General features: G+C 50.1%; 12 protein-coding genes across 12 annotated transcripts; 4 read left to right on the forward strand and 8 right to left on the reverse strand.

The window, feature by feature from the left end:
• Window positions 1-48: 48 nt before the first annotated feature.
• Window positions 49-2847, reverse strand: N7503_003776 (uncharacterized protein; the record flags this gene model as incomplete). Its single annotated transcript, XM_057063323.1, has 1 exon — window positions 49-2847. One exon carries the CDS (start codon window positions 2845-2847, stop codon window positions 49-51), a length of 2799 nt encoding a protein of 932 aa, XP_056924238.1.
• A 572-nt stretch (window positions 2848-3419) lies between these two features.
• N7503_003777 (MFS transporter) lies at window positions 3420-5249 on the reverse strand (the record flags this gene model as incomplete). Its single annotated transcript, XM_057063324.1, has 4 exons — window positions 3420-4582; window positions 4643-4699; window positions 4756-5121; window positions 5174-5249. 4 exons carry the CDS (start codon window positions 5247-5249, stop codon window positions 3420-3422), a joined length of 1662 nt encoding a protein of 553 aa, XP_056924239.1.
• A 1112-nt stretch (window positions 5250-6361) lies between these two features.
• On the reverse strand, window positions 6362-8803 carry sip5 (Sip5p; the record flags this gene model as incomplete). Its single annotated transcript, XM_057063325.1, has 2 exons — window positions 6362-8374; window positions 8438-8803. 2 exons carry the CDS (start codon window positions 8801-8803, stop codon window positions 6362-6364), a joined length of 2379 nt encoding a protein of 792 aa, XP_056924240.1.
• An 898-nt stretch (window positions 8804-9701) lies between these two features.
• On the forward strand, window positions 9702-11279 carry N7503_003779 (uncharacterized protein; the record flags this gene model as incomplete). Its single annotated transcript, XM_057063326.1, has 1 exon — window positions 9702-11279. One exon carries the CDS (start codon window positions 9702-9704, stop codon window positions 11277-11279), a length of 1578 nt encoding a protein of 525 aa, XP_056924241.1.
• A 162-nt stretch (window positions 11280-11441) lies between these two features.
• Window positions 11442-13895, reverse strand: N7503_003780 (OPT oligopeptide transporter; the record flags this gene model as incomplete). The annotated part of the gene is made up of 1 exon (XM_057063327.1): window positions 11442-13895. The coding sequence occupies one exon, from the start codon at window positions 13893-13895 to the stop codon at window positions 11442-11444; it is 2454 nt and encodes an 817-aa protein (XP_056924242.1).
• Window positions 13896-15219: 1324 nt separating this feature from the next.
• Window positions 15220-16744, reverse strand: N7503_003781 (PA domain-containing protein; the record flags this gene model as incomplete). Its single annotated transcript, XM_057063328.1, has 3 exons — window positions 15220-15297; window positions 15359-16659; window positions 16714-16744. The coding sequence occupies 3 exons, from the start codon at window positions 16742-16744 to the stop codon at window positions 15220-15222; spliced, it is 1410 nt and encodes a 469-aa protein (XP_056924243.1).
• A 120-nt stretch (window positions 16745-16864) lies between these two features.
• Window positions 16865-17290, reverse strand: N7503_003782 (uncharacterized protein; the record flags this gene model as incomplete). The annotated part of the gene is made up of 1 exon (XM_057063329.1): window positions 16865-17290. The coding sequence occupies one exon, from the start codon at window positions 17288-17290 to the stop codon at window positions 16865-16867; it is 426 nt and encodes a 141-aa protein (XP_056924244.1).
• Window positions 17291-17735: 445 nt separating this feature from the next.
• Window positions 17736-18671, reverse strand: N7503_003783 (uncharacterized protein; the record flags this gene model as incomplete). The annotated part of the gene is made up of 2 exons (XM_057063330.1): window positions 17736-18565; window positions 18623-18671. 2 exons carry the CDS (start codon window positions 18669-18671, stop codon window positions 17736-17738), a joined length of 879 nt encoding a protein of 292 aa, XP_056924245.1.
• Window positions 18672-20292: 1621 nt separating this feature from the next.
• Window positions 20293-21356, forward strand: N7503_003784 (uncharacterized protein). The gene is made up of 4 exons (XM_057063331.1): window positions 20293-20387; window positions 20443-20730; window positions 20861-20967; window positions 21025-21356. Exons 1-4 carry the CDS (start codon window positions 20312-20314, stop codon window positions 21073-21075), a joined length of 522 nt encoding a protein of 173 aa, XP_056924246.1. The 5' UTR covers window positions 20293-20311; the 3' UTR covers window positions 21076-21356.
• Window positions 21357-21965: 609 nt separating this feature from the next.
• On the forward strand, window positions 21966-22895 carry N7503_003785 (uncharacterized protein; the record flags this gene model as incomplete). The annotated part of the gene is made up of 1 exon (XM_057063332.1): window positions 21966-22895. One exon carries the CDS (start codon window positions 21966-21968, stop codon window positions 22893-22895), a length of 930 nt encoding a protein of 309 aa, XP_056924247.1.
• Window positions 22896-23209: 314 nt separating this feature from the next.
• Window positions 23210-24315, reverse strand: N7503_003786 (putative G-patch domain protein; the record flags this gene model as incomplete). The annotated part of the gene is made up of 2 exons (XM_057063333.1): window positions 23210-24136; window positions 24211-24315. 2 exons carry the CDS (start codon window positions 24313-24315, stop codon window positions 23210-23212), a joined length of 1032 nt encoding a protein of 343 aa, XP_056924248.1.
• A 1273-nt stretch (window positions 24316-25588) lies between these two features.
• Window positions 25589-27317, forward strand: N7503_003787 (uncharacterized protein; the record flags this gene model as incomplete). Its single annotated transcript, XM_057063334.1, has 3 exons — window positions 25589-25798; window positions 25860-26219; window positions 26277-27317. The coding sequence occupies 3 exons, from the start codon at window positions 25589-25591 to the stop codon at window positions 27315-27317; spliced, it is 1611 nt and encodes a 536-aa protein (XP_056924249.1).
• Between the last annotated feature and the right edge of the window lie 195 nt (window positions 27318-27512).

Below are 27512 nucleotides of genomic sequence, written 5' to 3' on the forward strand. Positions count from 1 at the left end.
CTCATTTGTACCAAGGTAACAAAGAACACCCAAGTCCTCATCCCATGTTTAAGCACCTCCACGTCCCATTCGCTCAATAGAGCTCATGATTCCACCGCGCCCAGGAGTGAACACAGCAATGCCGGATTTCCCTCCGCTGTTACCGCGAGAATGGCCACCCGGGGCTCCGAAACGTGGACCTTTCTTTTCAGTTGTAGAAGGAGGGCGAATGCCACTGGATCCAGAACGGCTCACACTTCGACGAAGGTTTTCGGCGGGAGGTTCACTGGTTGACTGGTAATCCTCCTCGGGAATACCAGCAGAGCAGACAGAAGGCTCCCTTTCCTGTTGCTGAACTGGCGCAGGCTGGGTGGCCTGGATGTTCAGCCACTCATCAACAGCAGCAACAAGCTCTCCCTTTTCAGCACGCTCAGTTCTGAGCTCGGAGCGCAGTCTTTCACTGTCTTCCTTCAATGCCGCCATCTCATGCTGTAGGCCTTGAATCTGAGCCTCAAAGACACGCTTTTCGGCTTCGTGTTCATCATTCTCACGGGCGATCATGCTGGCGTTGGCGGCCGCCATGGAGTCGGAGTCGGCAGCATTACGCTCAGCCTTCAGCCGTTCATTTTCCTCGCGGGCAGCAGTAAGCTTGTTGTCTGACTCACGAAGGCGCTTTTCCCAGCGAGACTCATAGCTCTTCTTTAATGCTGCAACCTTGGTCTCATGTTTGCCCTTGTAGAGAGTGTGAAGCTCACGAGCAACCTTCTCAACGGCATCCTGCACTTCCCGTGCAGTGTCTTCTGCCGACTGTGAGGGTCGTCGTGACCCTTGGCTGGCAGATTCTGAAGTAGAAGAACGTGCGGTGGACAGCTGTGTCTCAAGCTCTACAATTCTGCTTTCAAGTTGTTCCTTGCTCTTTTCCGCATCTTCAGCTTTTCTAGCGAGGCGGTCTCGCTCACGTTCACCATCTTCCAGCTCACTGCGGACGGATTGCAGGACTCTTTCCATATCTTTACCTCGGCGGTCCCATTCGGCCTGCTCAATCTCCAAGGTCTCTCTCCGGGCAACCTCATTGCGAATTTCTTCCAAGGCTTCTCCAACTCGCCTCTCTGCGTCTCCTATTGCTGTCTTCAAGCAGGCGACCTCCGCCTCTTTGCCACTGAGAGTGGCCTTGAGCGAAGAGATCTCTGACATGAAGCCGGATTTGAGCGACTCTAATTCACGGGGTGTGACAGTGGGAATGGAGCGGGGTGTTGGTGCAGGCGGAATATCGAAATCCAGTAGAGACAGTTTTGATGGCGACCGCATGGATTGCCGCATATTCCTCACGGGAGACCGCCGAGGAGAGTACTGAGAGTTTTGTTGCGTCGAATGACGAGGGTAGAAGTTCATTTGATCGGAGAAATCGAGCAAGTTGGGGGTCCTTTCCGGGTTACCGATGTCTCGAGAAACCCGTCTTCTGGGGGTAGGCGATCCAATCGATGAATCGACATCAAGCAGCGCACTAGCTCTATGCGATCTTCGTGCAGTGCCTGGAGTTGCTGGATCCACACTGCGACGGTACATGTTTGCGGTAGCAGGTAGGCTGGGCCCCACGCTGCCACGCATTGACTTTAGAGGCGAGTCGGCACGAAGGTTTGCAAAGGAGGTCATGTCTGGCAGGACAGAGAAGTTGCTCAAACCAGTATCGTCCATGGGATCGTGGTCGTCTTCACTAAGGTTGGAATTTCCAGCATCATGGCCGTCGTTTTCTTTGTCCATCATATCATCATTGTCATGAAGAACAGTACTCATGCCCTCATTGTGCTTGTCTTCAATCATACTATTTGCAATTGTCGACCGGTCTTGAGAGGCACTCGCAGTTGAAAGCAAACTTTGGTCGTGGATGACGCTGGACTCATCTTCAAGATCGATGTGAATCTCGGGACCTTGAGCTCGGCTGAGCATGCCCTTTTTTGCCCGCTCATTGATCTCTGCGTCTTCGCCATAATCTTGCGGAGTCTGGTCAAACGATCTTTTCCGAGGCGTAGCAGCATTGGAATGACTGCTTTCCATGCCCGGTGATAGACGAGGTGTCGGGCGTAACTTTCGCATATCGAGAGTATCATCTCCGGCATCGGGTCGGAAAGGTGAACTATGCGCCTTGGGAGGAGTTGGCTGAGAATTGCTCATAGACTCTCGTATGACTTCGTCTTCTCGAATACCATGGAAGTCAACAGTTTCTTCTCTGGGATCGTATCTAAGTGGCGAACTTTCTGGCTCCAGAGGCTGCTCATCAAAATCAGGCGATTCAGCCCGCAGCTCGCGCAACCGATCGAAATCCACTGTCTCATCCTTCCCTTCTGGTCGGAATGGAGAACTTTCCGGGTTATCGATGGCAAGACGCTTACTCAAGCCAGGTGACATTGGTTGTATCTCACGCAGTCTCTGAAAGTCTACCGTTTCGTCTTTTCCCTCAGGACGAAAGGGAGAACTCATCGGGTCTTCTGCTGGTCCCAGCCCAAAGCGATGCCGCGATTGCGAGGGTGTGCGTTGTTGATACTCTTGCAATTTTTGGTAATCGACGGTGTCTTCTCGCGCATTTTCCCGGAATGGTGAGCTATCGGCATCTTGAAAAGCGGCATTATCGTTGTTTGCATCAATCTCGTCGTCGTCGTTAGGGATGTAATTTTCATTCGAATCGTACACACTGGGGTCTGGTGATACATGATCTGTCCAGGCTTTTTTCAATGGACTTGATGGAACGCGAAATTCTGACTCGGCTTGTTCATCGATTGTTTTGGTGAGGAATGGCGATGAGCCGATCTTGGGAGACCGAGCTCGTGCATTCTGGAAGGAGGATGAGAGGGGTAAAAGAGGATTTGCCATGATAGCAGCAGGTGAGGGGCGATGTAAAGACAATCGCAAAGGCCCTCGGGTGTTGTGTGGAGTTGTGGAAGGTCAGTGTTTTGAGTGTTTTGAGTTGATCGTGGCGGTTGCTGTGTAAACAGAGCTAACCCATATTGGGACTAGCATGGCACCACCCAAGTGTATATAGTCTTTCACCGCCCTGGGTCGCTACCATAAACATAGTCGGAAATGCCTCAATTGGACTAGCGTAACGCGCCCCATATACCGCTTTGCCTTTCTGCCACCTTTCTGCCATTTCTGTACAAAAAGTGCATGCTTTTACTAACAGCAGTTCGCAAAAGATTGTAGTCAATGTTTGATGAATTGGTAAATTTTTGGTCCTGCACTGGCAGAAGGAAAGCTATAAAATCATGCATGCAGAAATCAACACCAAACTCCGTAAATGCAAGCCGCTCAAAATGCCCGTTGCTAATTTTGCTTCAAAATACAAAGGAAATGAGAGAGATATCCTGACAGAGACTGTACATATAGACCGAGGGGAAGAGAAGGAAAAAACATCGTCAATGAAGGGGCCTTCTTGAATCTGATGCCTAGGGCCTCGTTTCCAACAATGGGAAGGTGGGTGAAGATTCCGGAGTGACATTACCATTCGTGTCGGTCACAATGATACGAACAGGTTCATGCAGTGGCTGTTCAAAAGCCGGAGGGATGTAACTTGTAGCAGATTCGACGATATCAAACGACTGTCTTTTCTGCCGAATGAACCAAAGCTGTAATACTCCCAAGAGGGCAACAAGACTGCTCCCCCACCAGGCCACGGCAGTGCAACCGATTTCTGTCCCAGCTCCATACAGTAAGCCCGCAATGGGAGATGCAATGGTGCGCGAGGCTGCGCCAGCAGAAGCGGCAAGGCCATTGATTTTACCCATGACCGAGTCCGATGGACAGGCTTGCTTGATGAGAATCAGGAGCACAGGAAAAGCAACGATGGACAGAATATTGCGGACAATCATACAAGCATAAATACCATAGAACACAGAGTTCTGAGGCAGGAATGCCAAAAATGGAACCATGAAGTATGAGATGGGATGAAGTATGGCCACTACAACGAAGAGCCGCCATATTCCAAGCCAATGGGCCAGTGCCGGGAAAATCACGGTTTGAATCACGAGTGCAATGATGCCATCCGTAGACATAATCATACCGACAGTCTGAGTAGAAAGGCCAATACCCCCGGGAATATCGAAGAGAGAGGACGGTAAAACGGATCTCTTATTCTCGTCTTGTAAAAAGATGGGCAATAAATGATCGTAGGTCATCGAGTGATAAGTGAAGATAGCGAGAGCGATGATAAGCATAGTGACACGCCATGTGAATGCTTTTGGCCTGGCTGATTTCTCCTCATAAGGGAAAGTTTCATCTCCCTGCACCTCCCAATCCTTTTCTTCGTATGAGCTAATCTGGTTGAATGTTCCGTATGAATCGGCTCGAAGGTCAACCTCCCCATTGGCGGTTGCTCCCAACGTCGCCAAGAGAGGTTGGTCGACAGATGTAGGCTCGAATTGTTCATCACGATCAGGTTGCATATCCGGATGAGTCTCTTGTAGGAACAGCCAGCTGCCAATGATACTCAGGAGAAGTAAAAAGGAGCAGACGAGATTGGGCAGTAAATAGGGAAAGCGTCCAAAAAGACCATCTTGAGGGAAAAGAGAAGGATGGTTGTCCGCAGGTCTTGCAAGCAAACCTCCGATTGCTATTAACAATTAGCAAGCTGCTTATAATCTTCTTTGACTAGTCATGAGCTGTAGCTTACCAGGCCCGATAATAGTTCCAATAGACCAGACGAAGGGCATTATAGCGTAGGCACGGGCTGCGATAGTGGCAATTAGGAGCTTGTTGTATACAAAAGATAGACTGGCAACTCACGTTCATGCTCAGGTCGTTTGACCAGCTCCCCCACCATCGTTTGAATGACTCCAATATTCCCATTGAGCGCTCCACCAAGCGCGCGGCCCGCTAGAGCGACCCAGAAGTTTGGAGCCAACCCCACAATGAACAGAGAGAGCATTGTGCCACAGCAACCCGAGAGTAGAATGGGCTTTCGGCCCAGTCGGTCGGCGAGACTCCCCCAGAACATGCCTGTGAGGGCCTCTGCCAGGGAAAAGGCGGAAATCAGGATTCCGGCGTAGAAAGAGGAATCATTCCCACTGCCCACGTGGAAGTCCTTGACCATCACCCATGAGTAGGGGAAGATGGACGTCAAGGCAATCGGCTCAGCCACACGACATATCGCTGAAAATGTGATCAGTCGATCATCCGTTGTGTTAAAAGAAGAGAGACATACCTAGCAGAAAAAGCTGTACAGTAGGGAATCCATCGTCGAGCGAAGGGTGTGATCTTGCCTGGTGTGTTAATACCATTGTTCTGTGAAGGTTTTTAAGACCTTACGGCTATCTGTCTCTGCAAGTCGAATCTTTCCAGTCTTGGCTGTAGGGCACAAGACCTTTCAATTCAGTCTCGAAGAAAGAATTGGTAAGAGTCGACGAAGGCTCAGAGAAGTTCTTGTCGCCTGGGATCTCAGAGGGTTGAGTAGGTGAAAGGCGAAAAGAAAAAAGGTGGGGGTCCAAGATAAGAATCTTCTCAGGGCAAAACTTAGAACCCCGGGAGCGGCCGCACTAAGAATCACCAACATCTGCTTCCGCACGGGGAATGAAGGGGTGAATGACGTCCAATTCGCATTGTTATTGAACTCATCATTTATTTTACAGATTGCCTCAGAAAAATCTACACAGATAATTCCTGCCTACACCCTACAGTGAATAATTTGCTATCTACTTCCGTATACTTGTGGTGGGGCCGGCTCATCTTTGGGTCGAGAAAAGTTTGCGGTGGCAACGGAACAAGGCACGAGCCACTTGTCCTGCATCTAGAAAGTTCCGAGCATCCGATATCTATACAAAATTTTGCTGGTCACAAGTTCACGCAATTCGGACTTTCCTATGAATTTTCATGCTTATTTAAAACCAGGCAATACGTTCATTTTCGAACATTTCCCCCACCTGAAAGATAGGGCCCACTCTGATCATTAGCGGCGGTTGGCTTGTTCCTTAATGCTCTTATATCCAATCACGGCTACATCGCCGCCCCGCCCGTGTACCGTTACACTGCATACACCCCACTGATTAGACATTTGAGACTGTCCATACTAGACTACTGGCTATCTTTGGTAAGCACTTGCACATACTTATACTCAACACCCTCCAATACACAGGGCATTGTCCGACTTAAGATACTCTCTTGATTGGATTTCTATGAAAAGTAGGAACTGATGCAATGAATGGAGACAGCCAGCCATGAGAAAAACTGTCAACCGATGACAAAGAAAAAGAAAGGAGCGAAATGCTCTGGTACACAAACCGAACAAAGTCCCCTACTGCGCCGGCTAATCTCATGCTGCGACAGACCAAAAGAAAAAAGGAGAGAAAAAAAAAAAGAATCGAAGAGAGAGGACGGACACTTGAACGAGCGTGAGTTAAGATGTCGCCTCGGGGTTGGCCGTAGGAGCTGAGATCTCCACAGACCGCGTCTCAAGCTCCTTGGGCGAGACACTACCTTCCGAATCTATCTTGGTGCTCAGAATAGGGGTGGACTCTGGCCTGGGAGGATCGGCTGTGGGCTGATGGACCGATGGAGTAGCACTTGACGAGCCCTCTGCATCTGGTTGAGTGGCATTCTCAACGTGTTCAGCTTCATGGTTCTTGTCTTCATCACCGATCACAGCAGCCAGGCTGCGGAAGTTGAACATGGGCTCAAGAGAAGTATTGCTGCCATCTGCAGAGACATGACCAGCTGGCCGTTCATCCGGGGTGTTTTCCATGATTGAAGAGAAAGATGAGGAAGCACTCGACATATTCCGCAGATGCGATGGCCGTGATGGTTCGGTAGCGGCATGCTGCTCAGTGGCCACCGGGGGTTGCTCCGCCTGGCTAGCAGTGTTCAATGAGATAGATGGATTTGACGAGGCGGCACGATCAACCGCCTTGCCTTTGTCTGCTGCGGAGGCTTCTTCACCAATGGAGGAGGAGGAAGTGCTGGTAGCTTTAGCGAGCGACGCTTCGCCAGGTACTTCAAAAGCAGTACTGCTGGCATTGTTACTGTACAGACCGGTCTTGCGGTTGACCTTTTCGGCCTTCTTCGCTTCCTTCTCTCTCTTCTTGGCGTCCTTCCGGGCGTCCTTCTCTTCTCTCCGCAGACGCTCCTCCTCAGTGGCCAAACTCAAGCGAATTGCCTCCATCATCATCATTTCCTCGAGGTCGTCGACTCGAGTGCGTCTCGAACTTTCCCGTGGTGGGGCAATATTACCCGAGCTTTCCTCGGCGGAATCAGTGTCGGGTGCACGAGGTGGGGTTCGATCTGGTCGCTCAGTTAGAAAGGCAAGGGCATTAAGCGCAGGGGAACCGGACCGGCCGGCATCCCCGTGGGTGGCTCTCCGCAACCCTCGCCGGCTCAAACCTAGACCACGGGAATCATTGGAGCCAGAATTCATCAAGTAAGCTGCAGTGTGTAGAGCGGTCGCAGCAGCAGAACGGCGTGCCGCATGAGCTCGGGCGTTGGCCAGCTTCTGGGCCCAGTCCGGTCGAACCTTATCAGTAGTGACCACGGAAGGGTCGGTCGTTGAAAGGGACGTCGCACGGCGACGGCCGGGGATAGGGGCAAGGTTCGCGGAGGCCAAAGAGGAGGTGGAGGACACTGGGGAAGTAATGTGGGGGGAAGGGCGGGCGCTGGGATCGGCGCCGTAGGTCAGACCTCGGCGGAAGGGGGGCATAGCGTAGGTGACTCCAAACTCTGGCTGAACACAGAAAGGACATGCAGATGGCTCAGATACTAGCTGCGACTCTGTTTCTTCGGTCCGGGCTCCCTCTGTTGAGGCTGGAGCATTCGCATCGGGCTCGCCGTGCTCTGGTGGGTGTGGTTCGGGGCGTTTGATCTGCACGAAGCATTCAGAGCAGATAGGCTGGTCGCAGCATCTAGTGCGATTGAGATAAGGAGGATAGTACAGGAAGCAAATGGGGCATTCGCTCGCATCCTTATATAGATAGACTTCGATCGGTTGGCCGTTGACAAACGGGTCCTTGGGTAGCTGCAGCTCCCGTGGGGTGAGATCAGTCTGTGAGCCATGCTTCGAGGATGTCGACAACGCAGCCATGGTCTTTGCGCGGGCTCGGAAGAGTGGTGAGGTCGATGTACCAGATGCGATCGGAGATGTTGCCGAGGGTAATGATTGACCGGGATTCGAGCTTTGGGATACATCCGAGTTGTAAGACTGAGAGCGGGAAGTGATCGGAACGGTGAGGTGTTGAATGTTATTCATATCCACCGGTGCCTTTGTTGGTGTGGCTTTGGGGAAGGTGTATTCTAACTCGGGTGGAATCTCGTCCGGTGGGGGGATCTCCATACCCCGGGCCGCGGCCATAAGCTGATGCTCTGCCCATGAGTCGGAGTAGTCATTCAACCCTCTCCAGAAGGGAGCGAGTCGACGCTCAATCTACACTAGTATTAGTAAACAATAGCCTTGTCCGGTATGGACTTTTTTCAAAAGTAGCCCTACCATCAGTTGCCGAACAACCGCCTTATTGAAGTCCTCCGTCCCCACGTACACGCCCTGTGTCACTAGGTAACCTCCATCGACATGTTCTTCTTTCATACTGCGCTCACGCTCCTTGACTCGAGCGGCGCGCTCCTTCTCCAGCCGACGTGCCTCCCGTTCCTGCTTGGTTTCACGCCGGTGCTCGAGGGCGGCCATATCGCGATCATGATGACTACTGCCGATTCCCAGAAGCGATAGGTCCGGCCGACTGCTTCTGCCCGACCGAGAGCTTTGATATAACGCGCGACCCGAAGCATCCGATGACCATTGTTGGCTTCGGTTGCGAGGCGTGGTGGTCCGCGATTCCTTGGTTTGGGAGTTTCCCATCGTGAAGGGATGAATGGGAGGGGTTGGACGTTAGATCAACGACACACGACGGAACACCTCCGAGGTGGCCCCCCAAGGGGGAGGGGGAATAGGGATAAAGGGGGGAGTGAAAAGCAAAAAGGCCTAAAGCCAGTGACACATTTGGGGAAGAGAGATGCAGGGGAAGTGGGAAAGATGGAAGCGGGGACAGGGCGGAGGAGATGACTGGGGAACGGATCGGTGCCGATCGAGAACTAAGGATACGTAAGGGCTCCGAGCTACCGGATGTGGCGGATGCTCATTTAAGTTGAACACCACAGTCAAAGTAGGAATGAAACTCCGTTATTTGAAGAGTTGAAAGAGAGAATGGAAATGACCCCATCCACATGAGACTCATGGGCCAGACCTTCCATGGCACACGACCGTCGTCATCATGGGGATTACATCAGCCCTGGGGACTCCAAGCTTTCCAACGTCGATCATGTATATACCGGATAACACTCCTATGTTTTCTCCCTTTTGATGTTAAAAACTTCCGATTTTATTATATGTAATTTATTGATTCACTACTTCTAGTCAATAGTGTTCAGACTAGAGAGATTCATGGTCAGACTATCTACACCAAATCCATCAAAGCTCCACCTTTTTCCATTTAGGGCTGTTATCGTCGACACTACAGTATGGCAGCTGACAGGATAATTGTCGGTACAAACCTTGAAACCCAACCCTGCATCTCTCATGTCCAGTCACATCCCATCAATCCCCAATGATGATGCCCAAGTGGGTTCTTTGTGTACAGTGGGTCGAGCCTGGATAAGGAAGGCGGTGACCACTCTGGATGGGCGAACCAAAAAAAAAAAAAAAAGTTGTAGAGAAAAGGATGATCTTCAACTGCGAGAAACCTTTGGACCACGATGCAATGACGGAACAGACAGATCCAATCAGACTTCATATCAGCCCTTTGACTCCCGACATTCTCCCAGCGGTCCTACCGGCATCCGTTCGCGCAACGGCCACCGATATCTCATACCATACCATTTCCACCTTCCCCGAGAACAGTTACGGATTCGTTACTCTGCCAAAGATGGACGCCGAGAAGATCAAGAAGAAGCTCAATGGGTCGATCCTGAAGGGAAAGAAGTTCAAGGTGGACACAGCTCGCCCATCCAAGCGGCCACTTGAGAAAGAAGATGCCGAACCTGAAGCTCCCAAGGAAAAGAAGAAGTCGAAGAAGAGCAAGTCAAAAGACGAGACACTAGATGGCTTTGAGCTCCCCTCCGACCGGAAAGTGAAGAGAGGTTGGACCGAACCCAAATCCGCCAAAGACAAGCGGAAGTACGAAAAGAAAAAGAGCAAGGACGATAAGAAGGAAAAACTTCAACCCAAATCCAAGTACACTGAGAAAGCTGAATGCTTATTCCGCACAAAACTTCCGCCTAATCGCGCCTCCGAGGCTGCTGCCGACGACAAGAAGGCCAAGAAGAAGCAGAAAGGTTCAGAGTCTGTGGTACACGAGTTTGCCAAAGCTACCACCTACCCTAGCTTCCTCCGTTCCTCAGGAGATGACACCCCAAAGACAGCTACTTTCGACGAGGAGAAGGGCTGGGTGGACACTATGGGCAGTGTGAAGGAACCTGTCAGTGAGAAGGCTCGGAAGAAGGATTATCGGCCTGGCAAGGTTCCTGGAGTGAAAGAGAAGAAACCTATCCGCAAGGCCCCAGTTGAAAGCCCCAAAGCCAAAGCACAAGATCCCGAATCTTCTGCCGAGTCTGAAGACTGGACATCATCAAGCGGTTCTTCAGATGAAGGTTCGGATTCGGAGAGCGAAAGTGAGAGCGAGAGTGAGGCCAGCAGCTCTGATGACTCTGTTTTAGAGTCCGACGCGGACGAAGCCATTCCCGCTGAAAAAGAATCCTCACCAGAGAGCACAAAACAAAACGATATTACCATGACCACCAATGAAACGAATCCCGAATCAGCCAGGGAGCCCGCTCAAGAGACCGAGGCATTGCCCCAAGAACCCAAAGAAGTTCACCCTTTGGAGGCTCTTTTCAAGCGATCCGCCCCCACAAAGTCAGAACAACAGGTTCCAGCACCCACTGAGGCCGGATTTAGCTTCTTTGGCAACAACGACGATATTGAGTCTGAGGATGAGTCCAGAGGCCCCGAGCCCCAGACTCCCTTTACACCTTTTGGCAAGAGGGATCTACAGGATCGTGGTATGCGGAGTGCAGCTCCCACCCCGGACACAGCGGCCGCTAGTCGGCACATGCAGTGGAACGATGAGGACATGGAGGACGAAGACATTACGATTGATACCCCAGTCTCGAAATCGCGAACGGAAGGATCTGGCGACAAAGACGAGACTGAATTTGCGAAATGGTTCTGGGAAAATCGGGGAGACAACAACCGGGCATGGAAAAAGAGACGGCGTGATGCAGCCAAGGAGCAGAGACAGAGAGAGAACCGGAAGAAGGGAATGAAGGGAAGATCATGAACAAATACTCTGGGCAATTACCCTTCTTGGTACTTCATAGAAGATTAACATAATGTGATCCAAGAGTTCCAAAAAACAATACAATCATATCGAAATTCGTATATAAAATGCTTAGATATTACAGCTATTTCTCATCTCCATTCATTATCATTCATCCATATCTCAGGCGGGAACTCCACCAGCCGGAACAGCGCGCAAAGTACATCCACTATCATCGCATCCAGCGAATGAAACCGAGTTTCCCCACCAGTTGATATCAACTGTGTGGTACTCGACGGCAAAGAAGATAATCACAGCGGAAATAGCGAGAGCAGCTCCGAACGAAGAAGTGAGCACATAAGCGTACTTTTCCCACCAAGCAAGATAATGACGCTTGATGTAGTAATTGAACACGGTACCAACGATCAAAGGGGCGATGACATATGTCAGGTTGTAAGGAGCAAAGTTCATCATTCCGTAGAGCAATAGCGGTGAGTAGATGTAACGGAAACCGGACTTGGGGAAGGCCTTCGACAGGAGGTAGAACGGCACGGGTAGGAGGGCACCGCACAGGAATCCGTACAGCGTGGCGTTGTACATCTTTCCACTGGCAAATAGTCTCTCGGGTCCAATAGCACCCCAGATGACGGAGGAGGTGAAGAAAGTGGTATAACCCTCGCAGTTGAAACCGGATGCTTGTCCCGTCTCACAGACGTTTGGGATGTTAGCCAACGCCCAAGCGTTCACACCGATACTAACGAAGGCAGCGACCACAGTGGCAATACACTGGGCACTGAACATGACGCGAGGGGCAATCTTCATGTAGTGCCCCATCTTCAAATCACAGACGAATTGGATAGCCTGGGCGCAGGACACGACACCGTAAGTCTTGAAAATCATATTGGCGACAGGCTGGTTGGGCAGTGCGTAACCAGCAATCAGCTCGGCGAGAACGTTATTCGTCACTTCGGCGTTGGTAATGGCGTACACCATGCCGTAGGGGACTTGCAAGATGAGACACAGTAACAAGCTGACGACCATGCCCCAGATGGGGAACCCGGGAGTATACACATGGGCGACAACACAACCAACGATGAAGCAAAGGGCCAGAATGATCAGGTACCACCAGTCTGGAGCATCTTTGTACTTTTTCATCAGACGATTGTGGACATCTTCATGCTCCTCGCGAGCGTTTTTCCATTGCCACAAAGACTTGAACCCCTTGCCCAGCTCAGAACGGTTGTAAAGAAGGATGTGAACAACACCAGCCATGTAGGCTCCAAAGAAGCAGAAGAACATGACAGCATAGGAGGCAGTCATGTAAGGAGGGCTATAGGCTTCATAGGCCTCAGCATTGAAAACACCATCGACCATGATTTTCGAAACATCATAGGTAGCGCCGGTGTTGTCGAATAGAGAGTTGCTCATGATGGGGAAGTATGCCGTCTGCCAGACATTGGTCCACCAAATGGGGATGATCACGCAGACACAAAAGAAGACCGTTCCTAGGGCGATCGTGCACAGAGCATAATAGGGGGTAATGATGGGATCGTAGACAACGGAAGCCAAGTTCCAGTCGAATGTGGGCCACGGGTTAATTCCCAGCCCAGTAATACTACCAGTGACTGCCGCGAGGGTGGTATTCTCCGGGGCAATCCAGGTCATCCAGTTGAAATAGGAGAGAGCCTGGAAGATGTATCCCGGGAACCAATACCAAATGAACATGGCACCGAAAGAGTACAGGAAGAATCGATAGCGAGACATGGTCCATCCGTGCACAATCTCGCCTCTGTCATCACTGTGCAAAGCCTTGTTCAGGGCAATTGTCGCCAAGGCCTTGGGATAGATCATAGACGGCGGCAAGACCAAGAAGCGGCGCACCAGACCCGCGCATCCGTATCCCAGAAACTGAGTCGAGAGCGTCAACAGGATCTGGAAGCCAGCCTTGTTGTACAGAGCGGTATCATCATACCACTTCTTGATTTTCAGCACAGTGAAGATGTTGGTCGTATACGCGGTACCCATGTAACCTCCGTATCCAACATTGGCCATGACGGTGATCAGCATATGCTCTTTCTGATTGAAGGGCCCAGGGTTGAAGGAGAAACGGTAGCCAAACAGAGAGAACTGGCGAGTAGGCAAAACCTTGGCCATGAAAGTACCAATGGGGTAAGATACGACCTGCGAGACGTAGGAGTAAAGGATAATCGTCGGGTATCGCAGGGTAAACAGCTGGTTGACACCGGTAAAGACGACGGTGAGAACCAAGCCGATAAACCAAGAACGGAAGGTGCTGGCCGACATTTCAGGATCATCGATAGGGTCGACGACAGCACGGACTTCGGGATAGGGCGAGTCATTCAACAAGAGGTCACGCTGCTTGCGAATATCATGGAGCAGGGACTGGGCCTCCAACGCCGTGATCTGCTTGGGGTCCTTAGTCAGGAACTCTCGTGCCTCGTCCAACATCTCCTGGGGAAAATTGCCGTCCATCTCGTGCTCGGAGATAGTTTCTTTGACCAAGGCCGTCAACTCCTCCAGCTCAACGTCCGTAATCTCCCCCTCAGAGGGGTAGACATGTTCCTCAATGTCGGACTTCTTCTCGTCATAGCGGAAGACGGGGGATTCGGTCTCCATGTCGCAAGGGAACAGTGCTTCTGCAGTTGCAGAGCACAAGAAATGGAAGAAGGGGGTTCACTGTTCTGGAGACACCACGGCTCTTTCCCCAGCGGGGATGTCCCCATATATATATGGCCATTCCTCCCTTCTTTAGGGCAGGAGCTAACCCTGGAAGGTGCCATTGAACCTCACGAGGACAGTGTTCCGGTGCCACCGCGGAGCTCCGACAGCCACTACATTCATGAATTCCCCTCGATAATACCCCTTGTGTTGATTGGTCGCCACACCTCCATCCCGGGAATGGCGCTAACGTGAACTGTAACAGAAAACCAAATAGACTAAGTTTTAGCTTGTTGTTCTCCAGTCAGACTTTAGTACCCTTTTGCCAAGTTACACCTATTTTCATGATCCAAGATTATGATCTTGGCACTCATAATCATATCGTTTCCAGATATAGGATATTTGAGAGTGGGTAAACAATTGCAGTTCATTCAGACCATCAAGACTGGGCACGATAACAACAGATTGCAGTGAGACTAGTACAGCTAAGACTTGTCCCACTTTGCTAAGATTGGTTGGCGGGGGAGGGGCTCAAGGCTTGTCATTGGCCTTGCCTAGCGACCGGGAACATAGTACGTATGATAATCTTTACTTATCTATAAGCGATCCACGCTGATTGGTAGCTTTCTCACGCCATCTTCATAAGGCTGGCGTACATGCACACCTATCAGTGGCAACATCTGCCAAGGACTAATTGCCGAAAGCTGGTCTCCATAATGGGCTTTGACAATATCCTGTTGGTAAGGCCATGCGATATATGATTACTCAGTGGGCCGCGTCAGCAGGGATGTTGGACCAATTGGAGGGTTGGGGTATTCTGAACATTTCTAGATAAAAAAAAAAAAAGATAGCAAGCAAGAATTCCAGAACGAGGAAAGCTCTTTCGACTTTGATTGTGTGGTAGATTGTATACTTTCGCAAGGTACTTACTCCGTACATGTAGCCGCCAGCCCTGAAGCTCGCCCCGACGGAGGCCGACTTGGATCGTGAAATCCCCGCTTATGTCTTGAGTCTCAGGATCACGCCTAGACACCCTGGTCGCTATATTGCTATTGACGATAGAGCTGGTCATGCCGAGCCCAAGACTATTCCCAGGCCAAAGTATCTTATCCATTACGAGATCGTTTCTAAAAGGGAGTTCTGATTTGGTCAGAGAAAGGTCGCACGGACGTGACAGGGATATTATTGGGATACCAAGTCATTCGCCCATGCAAATAATATTTGCGCCCTATAACCCTTGAGGTTACATTCGAATCTCACTGGCAATCAGCGAGTGTGGCACCTACAGCCCCGAGTTATCGTAATTCTCCAGCAAAATTGCAGCATCGATGATTTTGTCAGTCACAACATCTCGCCACATCTGCTGCAGTCAGTAAATAAATTTATAATCGTATCGAATGAGGTTCGAAGATAGATCTTACCACTGCATTAGTCCATAGACCCGCTTCTAGGCTCTCATGTAGCCCGGGCAAGGGTGGCTTCTCCGTATGCCACGGGGCTGCCGCATACAAGACATGATGAAACGAGGAACGATCATCAACTCCGGAATCATGATAGAATGTTCTTTCAAGTCGAATGTATCGCTGATTGGCTGCGTCGATCGCTGCTCTCAACTTGCGGTCGAACCAAGAGTTCCACCAAGGATGTGGCTGCGAAACCAGCGACGCCACCTCGTGGTCAAATCTTTTCGCGGCTTGGCCGAGGCGGGCTACTGCACTGTAAAGTGGTTCTGGATCACATTGCTCGGACCATGACTGTTCCATGAAAAGATCTTTAACCCATATTTCCAAGGCTATGGCGTAATCAGTAGCCTTCATGTCCAGAATAGGCGATTCCGATAGATGTGCCACCATTAGCGACCAGAGTTTAGTGCTAGTTAGATGATATGCCCAACCGGGGTCCCCAAATTGGTTCAAACACTGGAAGTTATCGAATCCTGAGTGATAAGGGAAGACATTATCTCCCAAGCCTTGAGAGAATCCAAAATCGACAGTCGGAGCACACACCAGACCTTGAAATCGGATGGCATCACCCCCGCCCGGGGTGCCTATGATTCCTGCCCCTATCTCGTTCCAAATTTCGAAAACTGATTGACCACTCATTGTCTGGTTTGGTGACTGCACCTGCTGCATCGCATTCAGCGCCGTTCTGTACAGCAGGGGGCTCGCTTTGACATGGAACTTTCGTCCCGCACCGGCCACGACAACATTTAAATAAGCGACAGTAGTAGCATTCAGCCACTCAAAATGCTCGTTAATCCAAGGTATGGATCCAAGTTGCCCGATCTCTTCGCCCTCCCAACTGGCTACAATGATAGTGCGGCGAGGTCGCCAGCCATGGCGGAGTGGTACTCCAAAGCTCCGAACGACCTCGTTTAAAGCTGCCGATCCACTATTGGGGTCACCGGCACCGGGGCCCCAAGCATCCCGATGATTACCGAGGATAACAGTTTCATCAGAGTCACCAGGTATCCTACCGATCACGTTGTGCACTCGGCCAGTGTGCAGGAATGCCTCGGTGCGAAGCTGGAGCGAAATTGCGGGAGGTGATGGCCCCACATTATAGTGGACGCCACGGATTGCGAGTCCTCCGCCCTTCCATCGGTTATTTAGGTCAGAAGCTGATGGACCGTGACCATTTAATGCGGTGAGAATGGGAATGGCATCGGCATGGGATATTGGCATACAGGGGATAGTGGGGACCAGGCCGGCTTGGTACGAATCTGGAACTCATTAGGCAACGCCCATTGGTCAAGGAAATTGAGATATCAACATACCCCATGGTCCTATACCTCCTCTCTCGATCATCTCTGGTGGTCGTGCCGGGCCATCAGGATACGGTCGGTACCCATTTTTTCATTGATGGGCTCGTCATTTTGAGGATCGGGATACATGACAACACCGAGAAGGCCTCTGTTCTGGGCATTCCTAATTCCCCGCGAGATTAACATTGTTCTTTGAAAGATCCTCGTCATCGTCTTCTGCACCGAAGTTCGCAAAAATGTAGGGTGCAGAAATGCTCGCATTGGTGACAAAGCTGTAGAACGCAGGATAGAATCCATTCTCGCTGTCATTCAATGGCGCCTCATAGAGGATTTTCGAGCCTCGGAGCAGGGCCAATCGCTGGTGCTCAGTTGGAGCTGGTAGTTGCACATTGTAAGAGAAAAGTCGAGAGTCCGAAATGCCGTAGTCTTTCCATTTTCCCTGCGTCCACTGCGCTTGATCAAGACCTTGCCCAGAAAAATGTGGCTTTGATGTGTAAAAGGCGCTCGACTCGCGGATGAACTGCATAGAGGGGACAGACAAAAGTAATTGGATCAGATCCAGCATTGTGAACCTGTCAGCGCTCTGCATCTTCGAAATAAGATAAACGAGATGCAAAACAAGGAAAAGAATAATCACAACAAGAAGATAAGGAAGTAGTGCGAGCCTCCTTTCGATGTGGCGAAGCTTAGAAAGCTGGGATATTGGCCGTTCCACCTCCACATTGCCCTTGCAGGCTGAGATATGTTTCCTTGCAGTGGAAATAAGAAGCTTCAGATGTTCAATGTTAAAAGAGAATCTCGAAACACAATAATACTATGAAGAAACATGACAGGAAGGAGCGATTGCTCAAGTCATCTCATAAGAAGGAACGGGAGCATGAAGTTAGGGCGCCGGGAGTTCTAGTCACTAGTAAGACTAATGGCAGCAGTCATTTTTATTGATTTGATATTTGATATTTTATTAAACTGTGGTAAATACCATATACTTTGCGGGTAGGGATGTCTGCTCATTGCAAAATCATACAGAATTGTAGTTACAGGTTATTGAAAGGACGTGCATCCCATCGAACTCGACGAAGATATCGATTAGGATCAAGAACCTCGTCCCGACCATGCAACCAGCGGCGATTGTCCATCGCGATGATCGACCCACGCGGAAGCATACTAGATGTCAAGCGCACCACCCGTGACTGAATATCGTCACTCGCCAGAGCCCGCTGTAGTTCCTCAAACGCAACTTTTGCCGATTCAGTCAATGGTGTGATGATGTCTTCCCGAAATCGTAGCTGAGTCGTCCTCGGCTTCCCATTCACCTGAAGCAGGTTTCCGACCACGTGTGTCACACTTTTCTCCTTGAGAAACTCAGGCGGGACGTTGATGCGGAATTCAGGCTGACCGAGCGCCTCGAGGACCGAAGGTGACAAAAGAGACACCAGGCGGGCAGTGTCCAGGACCGAGAGAGTGCCACCACCACACTTGTCTGGCTGAATCACCTGTAGAGCAAAGTAGCGGGCCGGTGCTTTCTCATAGCTGCAGTCTGTGTGCCAGGGAAATTGGTTCATCGTCTCGGAGCGTGCGATATAAGCATCGGTCCGAGGATCTAGTTGCGGGCGCACATCCCAGAACCAGCCACGACTGGCACTGTGGGTCGTTGGAAGTCCGTGATCGTGGTATTTGTGGAGTTGAAGAAGCAACTGTCTGAGATAGCTGCAGTTGTCGTCTGCAAACTGGAGGTCGATTTTGAGAATTCCACTATCTCTGAGGTGCTGATCGACTTGTCGAACATGTTCTGTGTTCTTTGGAGCGCCTATATCGGCCGCGCAGAGTTGAGGAACGCTTGCATATTGACGTTGACAGAGTTTTTCTGTTCTACTGTTAGCAATTGTGTTTCCAAAAGATCTTTCTCAGGGTCAAGTCGTACTAGGGGCAACCCAAGAGAGCCGACGAGGTAAGGATCGGAGAGCGAGCATGTTTGATAAAAAAAATATAGAAGCAGCTTTGTGTAATAACGGTAAGTGACCGAGTAATTGTCCCCTATGTAAATAACCATAGAGTGAAGGAGCTTAAGACCGAGATTTAATGGTGGAAGAGAGATGGCGAATATGGCAGGAAATTAACAAAGGCTGCTGCCCAGGTTATAGAAAGGGCAACCCGACTTCAGCGGAGACTGATTTCAACCCATGGGTATACCCAGTAAATAAGCAAAATTGCTGCTCTTGTGATGCCCCATTCTCTTTTCTCCTTCTTCTCGTCCCTTCTTTCCCATGCCATCAAGACGCATCCTCCTTACACCACCATTTACCACTCACACCAACAACGTGCCCGTACAAGGCCCCCAAAAATCAATTCAACAGCCAAGCTTTCCGGTGACGGAACAATTTCATCCATTTTGACTACTGTGCTCTTGCGAAGGAAATCGACATCCTGATTCGCCGGCGACGAGGAGACAATCTGCGGAGGATCCCTGCCAGGTGCGAGTCTGTAGAGGGCATCACGGGAGGATGAACACGTGGCAGCGGGCTTCGCGATAAAGTCGGTATATGCCTGCTCAAGCCTCGGTGTACCCTCAAGGAACGGATGAATGGGGGGTCAGTGAAAGCGTGTTCGGACAGTGATGGTGGCTCTGGGGGATATTTACTTCTTCGCTCGATGATGAACCCGTCAGAATAATTGCATGGCCTCCATAGGTACCTACTGGGGTGCTATGTCCTGAACGGCCGTTGTTGCTTGATACAGTTGTGTAATCCATTCGATGGAAGGGGACACCCCTCAGGAAGGCCGGGCAAACCTGAGTGAGGGCTCCATCGAATGTTCTGAGAGCGGAATATATTTGCACGTCATGTATAGATCTATTGCCCTAAACTACGAAGTAGTACCAGTGTCAAGGGGATAGCTCAGACCATTTAGAGGGACCTGAGCTGGTCGATGTCAAGGGTCCGGGTAAACGCCAGGCACTGAAGAGCACCTGATAACAGGGCGTACTTACTACCAACGAGAAGCCTTGAAGCTTCAAGGCTTTTGGATTCTTGTATAACTAGGACCTAGGATCTGGCATTTTGAATTCAAAGAGGCCATCACTTTTTTCTTATTTTCCAGGGGTGTGGTGTGTTATAGGGAAAAGAAGCTTTGGCAGAGGTTTGGCAGTTTCTCGGCGATGTTAGTGATACTATTCGCACACTCCCGAGAGGTAGAATCGAATCGACCCCCGGAAAAACTCTTCTTGATTTACAGCATTCTTTTGATACAGGAAAAAGTCTGAGATGAAAATCGTTATAGCTCATTGAACAGTGGATCGTTTAATTAGTGCTGAATTTATCGAGCTTGGCAGTGTCAGATGCTCGTAAATGCCGCCACATCGGATATTAATGCACGAAATATCACATTGCGGCAAACATCTCATTGTATATTAACCAGGGGATATTAGCGTAAACCCTGATTTTCAAGCAAAGACAAAAGTTGAAATAACCAACTTGACCTCTTGAGATGTCAAGTTCGTAGACAAACGTATAGTTCCCGTGGGCCCTCACGTGACGATAACTGATAACCGCGTCATCTCCATGAAACATACAGAATCTCGAACTGGCTTTTAAACGACATACCTGTTCTCACAATGTATCGCGGCAAGGCGCACTTCCTGCTGCTGCTTCTGACGTTTCTATCTCTCACCTCCTTGACCCTAGCCTCCAGTAAGAGCGCACACCCAGACCAACCTACAAGCTGATGCTAACCGTTAACCTGCAGCACCGACCTCCTTTTGCAAATGCACCTGCTTCTCCAATAGCACCATCATCCCTCTTGATCCATCCAAGTCCAGCTCTGGGTCGGCCTCCATCGACAATGTCCTAAACCTCTACGAGCGTGCCTTCGATAGCGTGGCGGATCCAGCGGAAGGCGACCACGACATCAGCCCACGAGCACAGAAGTATCGCGCACTTAGCTGCAATGACTGCAATCGCAAGTTCTGCCTCAACTACGAGCTACCGACATGCAAAGGGGCCAAGGAGGAGGATGTGTTTACAACCTGCTTCCGTAAGTGCGGCCCATGCGGGAAGAATAGTGGCTGGGATCGAATGCGATCGAGACTTTTGGACATCCGTGAACAAAAACAGAAAAACAAAAACAAAAACAACACATGAAATGAGGCTGACTAGCTGTATAGAGCGAGATTCGCGTAAGGACGAAGCGGTGGTTTTCCTTTTCATCTTCGCTACGGGCGGACTGCTAGCATGGGCGCTCGCCAAGCCCTGGATCGAGCGATATCTCGAAGTAAGCAAAGCATCTGAATTCATAATCGAAGGCGACTAACATGAATCTGATCTGTAGGCCGCACGAGAACGCCGATCGTATATGCCCGTTTCGGAAAACGATAGCTAATGTACACAAGCGGGAGTTTTATGATTTATTCATCTATTCCACATGCGATTGTATAGCGTAGGCGAAAAAAGCAAAGATGACGACAACGGAAATTCCAATGTAAAATGGCGGACTTGGCCGAGAAGCTCACCAATGAAAGGACCGCATTGGCGCATGGAATGCCGGATAAACGAGGCAAGTGCGAGTTCAGGGGGGTTGAGTGCATAAACCACGTCTGGCACTTCTTGGACACCGGTTCGGATCTATTGGTTCTTAGCGCAGGATCTTTCGATAGATTGACCGATGGACCTTTGTGATGGCTCCAATCGACTCCACTAGGGGTCCCGGGATTCGTTCAAGATGAAACAAATTCAAGTCTCTTTAACGGTGAAATTAGAGACCCACAACCCGGTATCAGCTCCTCTCATTCCTCATGTCCAATCGCTGGCTCCGGCGATCGTGAAGTCCTGCATTCCGCTGGATGCGATCGACTTACAATGAATCATTGGGCATGGGGATGACGATTTCAGGTATAATATATTCAATAAAGAACGATTGGAAGTTCCATGGGAAGAGGTTCCAAGGAAAAAAAAAAAGTGGATATAAGCTTCTAAAGAACAAGAAAACCTGCTGCTGTTTTCCCCTCGGATTAAGATTACGGGGGCTATTTTGATCTCGCGATTTTTTCTCTCTTTTCCTCTCTGGCCCATCATTTTACTTCTCTTATATATCCAGTTCTTCTCCTTTTCGTCCAATTTCCTGGACCCTGAGCTGAAGCCCGAGATTGCGCACGGAGACCCATCGGGCCCTAGAGATAACCCTTGTGGCGCTGATAACCATATACCCACCAACTCGAACGGCTCCTATATTGCCAATTCAACGCCATTAAAATTTGGCAAAGTCTATCTAGCATGGCAATTTTCGATTCCGAAAAACGCCCTCGCGGGCTACGCGTCCCGTCTCTAACGGCGATGAAGAACGGCAGTGCCGCCGCCAGATCACAATTCTCCTTCAAGAAGTCAAATGAGGTGAAAACTCCCGAGGAGCCAGTGGTGATTCCTGTGGTCGTTCCTGCCCTGCCACCGCAACAAGCCCCGCCGACAAAGGAGTTACCGCCCCCGCCGACAAAGGAGTTACCGCCCCCGCCGAAAGACCAGGTCCCTCCTCCCCCGCGGATGTTGACCAAAGTTCCCCCACGGCGCAAAGTTGCCAATGCGCCGAATGGAATTCCTTCCCCAGTTGCGCAGACACCCGTGACAGCTCCTGCTCCTGCACCCGTACCAGTACCTGTTCAGGCGCAAGCACCACAATCTCCGCCATTGCAGCCATCACCGCAAGCGGCTTCCCCCCAAACACAGGTCCACGCTCCGGCGCCACTGCCAGTTGCTACGCAAACGATCAGACCGACAGAACAGTCAGTGGTTGTGGACAGGTCACAGAACCACTCATACCCAACAGTACCCCCGGTTACCCTATCTCCTCCACCGAGCGACGAGAACGAGGCATTAACCCCCCTCGAAGACTTCATCCCAACCCCCGAGGGCCCCGGAACTCCTCTAGACAATCTGTCCACCGAAGAGCTTTCAATGCCTCCCATGCTGGATATCGAGCCCGTCGCGGCACCCTTGAACAAGGTTCACTTTGCATGCTTCCAGGAGCACCGGAACATGCCTGTGGCGCAGAACGTGTGGTGCCCACTTCCCTGCCAGACATGCCACAAGTTCAACCGAGAGATCCGTCATCGTTGTGTGTTCTGCTGCTTGCGCGTGTGTGAAGGGTGTTACCAGGCATTGCTGAAGTGCAAGAATCGTTCGTTGGACGAGTTGATGCAGAAGCTTTGATGTCGCTTATTTGCTCGACCTGTATTTGCTTTTTGTTTTAATTCTGCATGATCGGCGCAGTGCGCCGGAGTTTGAGCCGATGGGGAGGATAGACCCGAAGTATATGGAGCAGCGGTCTGTTATATCTGGGTTCTTTTTTTTGTTATTTGTTATGATACCAAGGGCTGTGTATACTAGGATTACCCGGGACGGTTGAATCTATATTTATAATGAGTTCTGTTTTGAGCACATCAATGCACATGAGATATCTGAGCTTTTCGCTAAAGAGAAATCAAAAAGAAAAGTATAAAAAAGAGAGATCCATAACTCATCGTTCAATCGTGATCCTCCTCCGTAAGCCCAGGGCAACCTTCGAGCTCCACATCAGTTTCGTACCGATATTTGCACCAGAAACAATATCGATATGTGTCGCGTAAATGTCGCACCAGCTTCTCGAGGCGTTCAGAAGGCTCTAGAGCATTGAAGGCATCCAATTCTGGATCCTCTTCTTCGACCTCCTGTTCTAACGCAGCGGTATATGGCCCCAGCTGGTTCCCAATCGCCTGTTTGTCCTCGCGCTCCAAGTCCTCGTCATCGTAGCCCGGTAATTTAGGATTTCGAAAGAAGGACGATGGAAGCGAAGTCTCCAGGGCATGCCGCGCCTGTTTCTCGCGCTCGCGCTCCTCGTACTCCCGGACGAGTCCACGGTAGAGGACATTGACCTGTGAAGTCGGTTTCACCCGTTTCGGCCTGGGCTTATGATCCTCATCCTCATCCGCGCCCTGGTCCGTATGTGACTCTCCGTCCTTGGTATCGGTAGTCTCCGTCTCCGCATCCAGATCCAATCGTTCAGCAACCTTCTGCGCAGCACGAACCTGCGCCTCAGTCCGTCGTAATTCGCGCTCTTCCCGGACGCGATCACGATAATCCCCTTCTTCCCGCTTAATCTTCTTAGTCGCTTCCTCAGCCTCCTCGCGAAGCTTCCTTTTCTTCTCACTATCCAACCCAATACCACCCCGACCATCCTTCAAAGTGAGATTCAGCGGCTCCGCGCGCGCCTGTGCCGGGTCAATTTTTCCGTCCGATGGTGTATCCGCGTCTCGCTTTCCCAGGGAGTCTCCCGGCTTGAAGCCTAGCTTCGCCATCATCTTGAAGCCCTTGTTTGAGGGGTCCAATGTGCTCTTCGCTAGAGCTTCATCACGACGCGCAGCTTCCTGGGCTACTCGTTCAGCTTTGGAGGGGACTCGGCCTCGAGCTTCGGCCTAGATTCACGGGAAAGATTAGTGATCCGCGACTGCCAAGGGCGCAATGCAGGAATGCGAATGTGGCTTGGTACCTCGCGTTGTTCCCTGCGTTTCCGTTGGGTAAAGGACTCCTTTTGTGTAGGCTCCTCAATCACCATGGACATGTAGTCGTCCTCTTCATCTTCGCTGGGTGCCATGGTGGAAATGAGCGGAAAGAAAGGTGTTGTGAGCGGACAGATTTTCTGCAGATTAAGTTGCGGGGAAAAGCCGTAGTGGAGCTTGCGCCAGCCACTAAGCATCCGTTTTGTAGAAATGATATAGTGAGCTACAGTAGTGATGAAAAGGGAAATTTAAGCAGTCAGAGACAGTTATCAACGGTTATCAACAATGATCGAGAATATTGGAACAGCAAGAACTATCTGGGGATGTGGGCAAAGGCTGTCATAAAGCCCACGCTTCTCCCATTTCTGACAGTATGTTTTTGTTGAGGCAACATTTAGATCGACAATATTGGATTCCTCTCCATCCTTGGCTATTTTGACTTTTATGTTAAATTCTAATTCGAAGCTGTCTCTTCGGCTACTTCTGCGATAGTACCAAAAATCATTGTGCCAACACTTGTCGAGAATATCACCAGTCATTAGGTCCCCATTTAGGGCTGGGAACTGCATGGCCCGCAGAATGATGAGCTCAAGGCCTAGAAGCAAGTGATCAAGGGAGAGTAGGGGGTATATGGACGCGAGAAATCCATTGGAGAAACCTGCCGTATTGCGTGCTTCCATTTCAAAGCTAAACCATTGATTGATTGACATATAGAAAAGGGCATATATAATTAAATACGTTGAATAATAGTTGGACACCTCACTAGGTACATATAGTGTCATGAAGTAACTGTAGTTTACACAAAATGCTACTGCGCCTACATTCAAGAGCACATGGCCTGCCTAATTAAGTTTAAAATACAAGATAATGCTCCATTCGAGCTGGATTACACACTAACATATAGTTCCTAGAATGAAAGGTACTCATCGTCACTCCTTGATTTTTACATGCCACGGTAGTAGTCTACGGCGGAGTGTAGGCGAATAGGTAACCGAGTATGTACTAGATAAAACTACTTTTAAAATGCGATGCGCCTTGCCTAATACCGCTAATCTAATATCCAACTAGGTTTTGGCGTCTATAATCGATGCTCAAAAGGAGTTTAAGGTCCAAGGTTAATGGCGCAGATAAACTTTCCGGTAGGCGTACACAGGCACGGTACCTGAATATGCAAGGGAGACTCGCCTTTATTTTCTTGGTATCCAGGGACCCATGACTTGCTCAAATGAGCCCGATCTCCCTTTGTTTTTTCCCCCTTTGGAAGTCCCTTGACTCGAGTCCGCTTCTTTTTTCTGAAGTCCGGCTTTGTTTATTTCTTATGTAGCAGGTCGCACTTCCCCTCCTTTCGTGCACCTGAGCCACTTCACTATGTTGGCTCTACTCTGGTTATCATTATTTTCACTGGCGTTGGGCCGTTCTCCAGTGGCGCATTTGAACTATGCTAGCTATCATGGACGCTCAACCTCGGGAATCTCTCAGTGGGTTGGGATGCGCTATGCTGCGGCGCCGGTGGGAGACTTGCGATTCGAGGCACCTCAAGACCCTCCCGTGGTCACGGGGCTACAACAGGCTACCCAGGTATGTTCGGAAAACACAAAAAAAATGTCTCTTATACCTTTCACTGACATAGTACTCGCAGCATGGCGCATTATGTATTCCAGTAGCTGGGAAGCGAAATGCAGCGGTACCATCTAACCATGCCGAAGATTGTCTTTTTATAGATGTCTATGCCCCTACGGAGGCCTATCTTTCAAATGCCTCTCTGCCCGTCTACTTTTTCATTCAGGGAGGTGGCTTTGCTGCCCTGTCAAATCCCAACTACAATGGCTCTGGCTTGGTTCAAGCATCAGGAAACAACATTGTTGTGGTCACCTTCAACTACCGCGTCGGACCATATGGATTTCTTGCCTCCGAAGAAATGGAGCAGGGTGCGAGTCTGAACAATGGATTGAAGGATCAACTCAAGGCGCTCAAATGGGTGAAGAAGCACATCAGCAAGGTAAGAGCCCATGATCAAACCCTGAATCAATAAAGCTGACCGTTTTTGCTTTTTAAGTTTGGGGGAAATCCGGACCACATTGTAATCGGTGGTGACAGTGCCGGCGGAGCATCAGTCACATTACTACTCTCTGCCTACGGAGGACGAGACGAGGGACTATTCATCGGAGCAGCTGCTGAATCACAAAGTTTCGGAACAGTACTCAATGTTACCGAAAGCCAATTCTCATACAACAGACTGGTTACGCGTACGGGGTGTAACGAGACTGAAAATACCCTGGAATGTCTCCGTGGCCTTGATGTCAGCGACCTGCAGAGCGAGAACATTGTCACACCTTTACCAGGAGCCCCGGGAAACCCTTTATACCTATACAGCCCGACAATCGATGGTGATCTGGTCCAAGACCACACATACACACTCTTCCAACAAGGGAAATTTATCAAAGTCCCAGTGATATTTGGCGATGATACAAACGAAGGCACGATCTTCGTTCCTGTGGGCACGTCAAGTGTCGGCCAAGCAGAAGAATTCATCAAAGACCAATTTCCTAGCATGTCAAAAGATCAAATGACCAAAATTCATAAGATATATCTCAACAAAAACCAGACTAAGGAGTTCCCCAACGCCGGGCTCTACTGGCGACCTGCCAGCAACGCATATGGCGAACTACGATACATTTGCCCGGGTATTCACATGTCCTCCATCTACGCTGCAGCAGGTGTTCCAAGTTGGAACTACCACTACGCCGTCCTGGACCCCGATGATGACACTAAGGGTTTCGGGACAACCCACACTGTTGAAGTGAATGCCATCTGGGGCCCGGACTATGTTAGCACGAATCCTCCTGATTCGTATTATACCAGCAATGCGGCCATCGTTCCTGTGGTTCAGGGCTACTGGACAAGTTTCATTCGATCTTTGAATCCGAATACCCACCGGGTCGCTTCTAGTCCTAGATGGCGGACCTGGGGAGACGGAGATGATGCTTATAACCGTATCTTTTTGCGAACAAATCATACGCGGATGGAGAAGGTGTCAGACGAGCAGCAGGAGCGTTGTAATTATCTAATCAGCATCGGGGTTGAGTTGAGGCAGTAGTGTCTCGTTTAACAATGTACATATCATAGCCCGTGCATACTCAGATTTAGGGGCCGTTGATATATTGACGCATAGTCATGTATGAATTTCTCACTTCATAATCTACGATTACGCATGGCAATTAATTCGATAAACATATGATAATGGACATCAACTTTTGATTTCCCACCCATGCACCAGCCCAGAAAAAAAAGG

This window comes from Penicillium pulvis, assembly GCF_028828015.1.
Source record: "Penicillium pulvis strain IBT 33274 chromosome Unknown contig_1_segment0_segment0, whole genome shotgun sequence".
NCBI classification, from domain to species: domain Eukaryota; kingdom Fungi; phylum Ascomycota; class Eurotiomycetes; order Eurotiales; family Aspergillaceae; genus Penicillium; species Penicillium pulvis.

What these genes read in the sequence shown, in the direction of transcription:
- N7503_003784 (XM_057063331.1), top strand. Translation starts at nt 20,312, where the DNA reads ATGTATCGCGGCAAGGCGCACTTCCTGCTGCTGCTTCTGACGTTTCTA. An exon ending in CTCCTTGACCCTAGCCTCCA is followed by an intron (nt 20,388 to 20,442) that starts GTAAGAGCGCAC and finishes GTTAACCTGCAG; the next exon opens with CACCGACCTCCTTTTGCAAA. An exon ending in TGTGTTTACAACCTGCTTCC is followed by an intron (nt 20,731 to 20,860) that starts GTAAGTGCGGCC and finishes CTAGCTGTATAG; the next exon opens with AGCGAGATTCGCGTAAGGAC.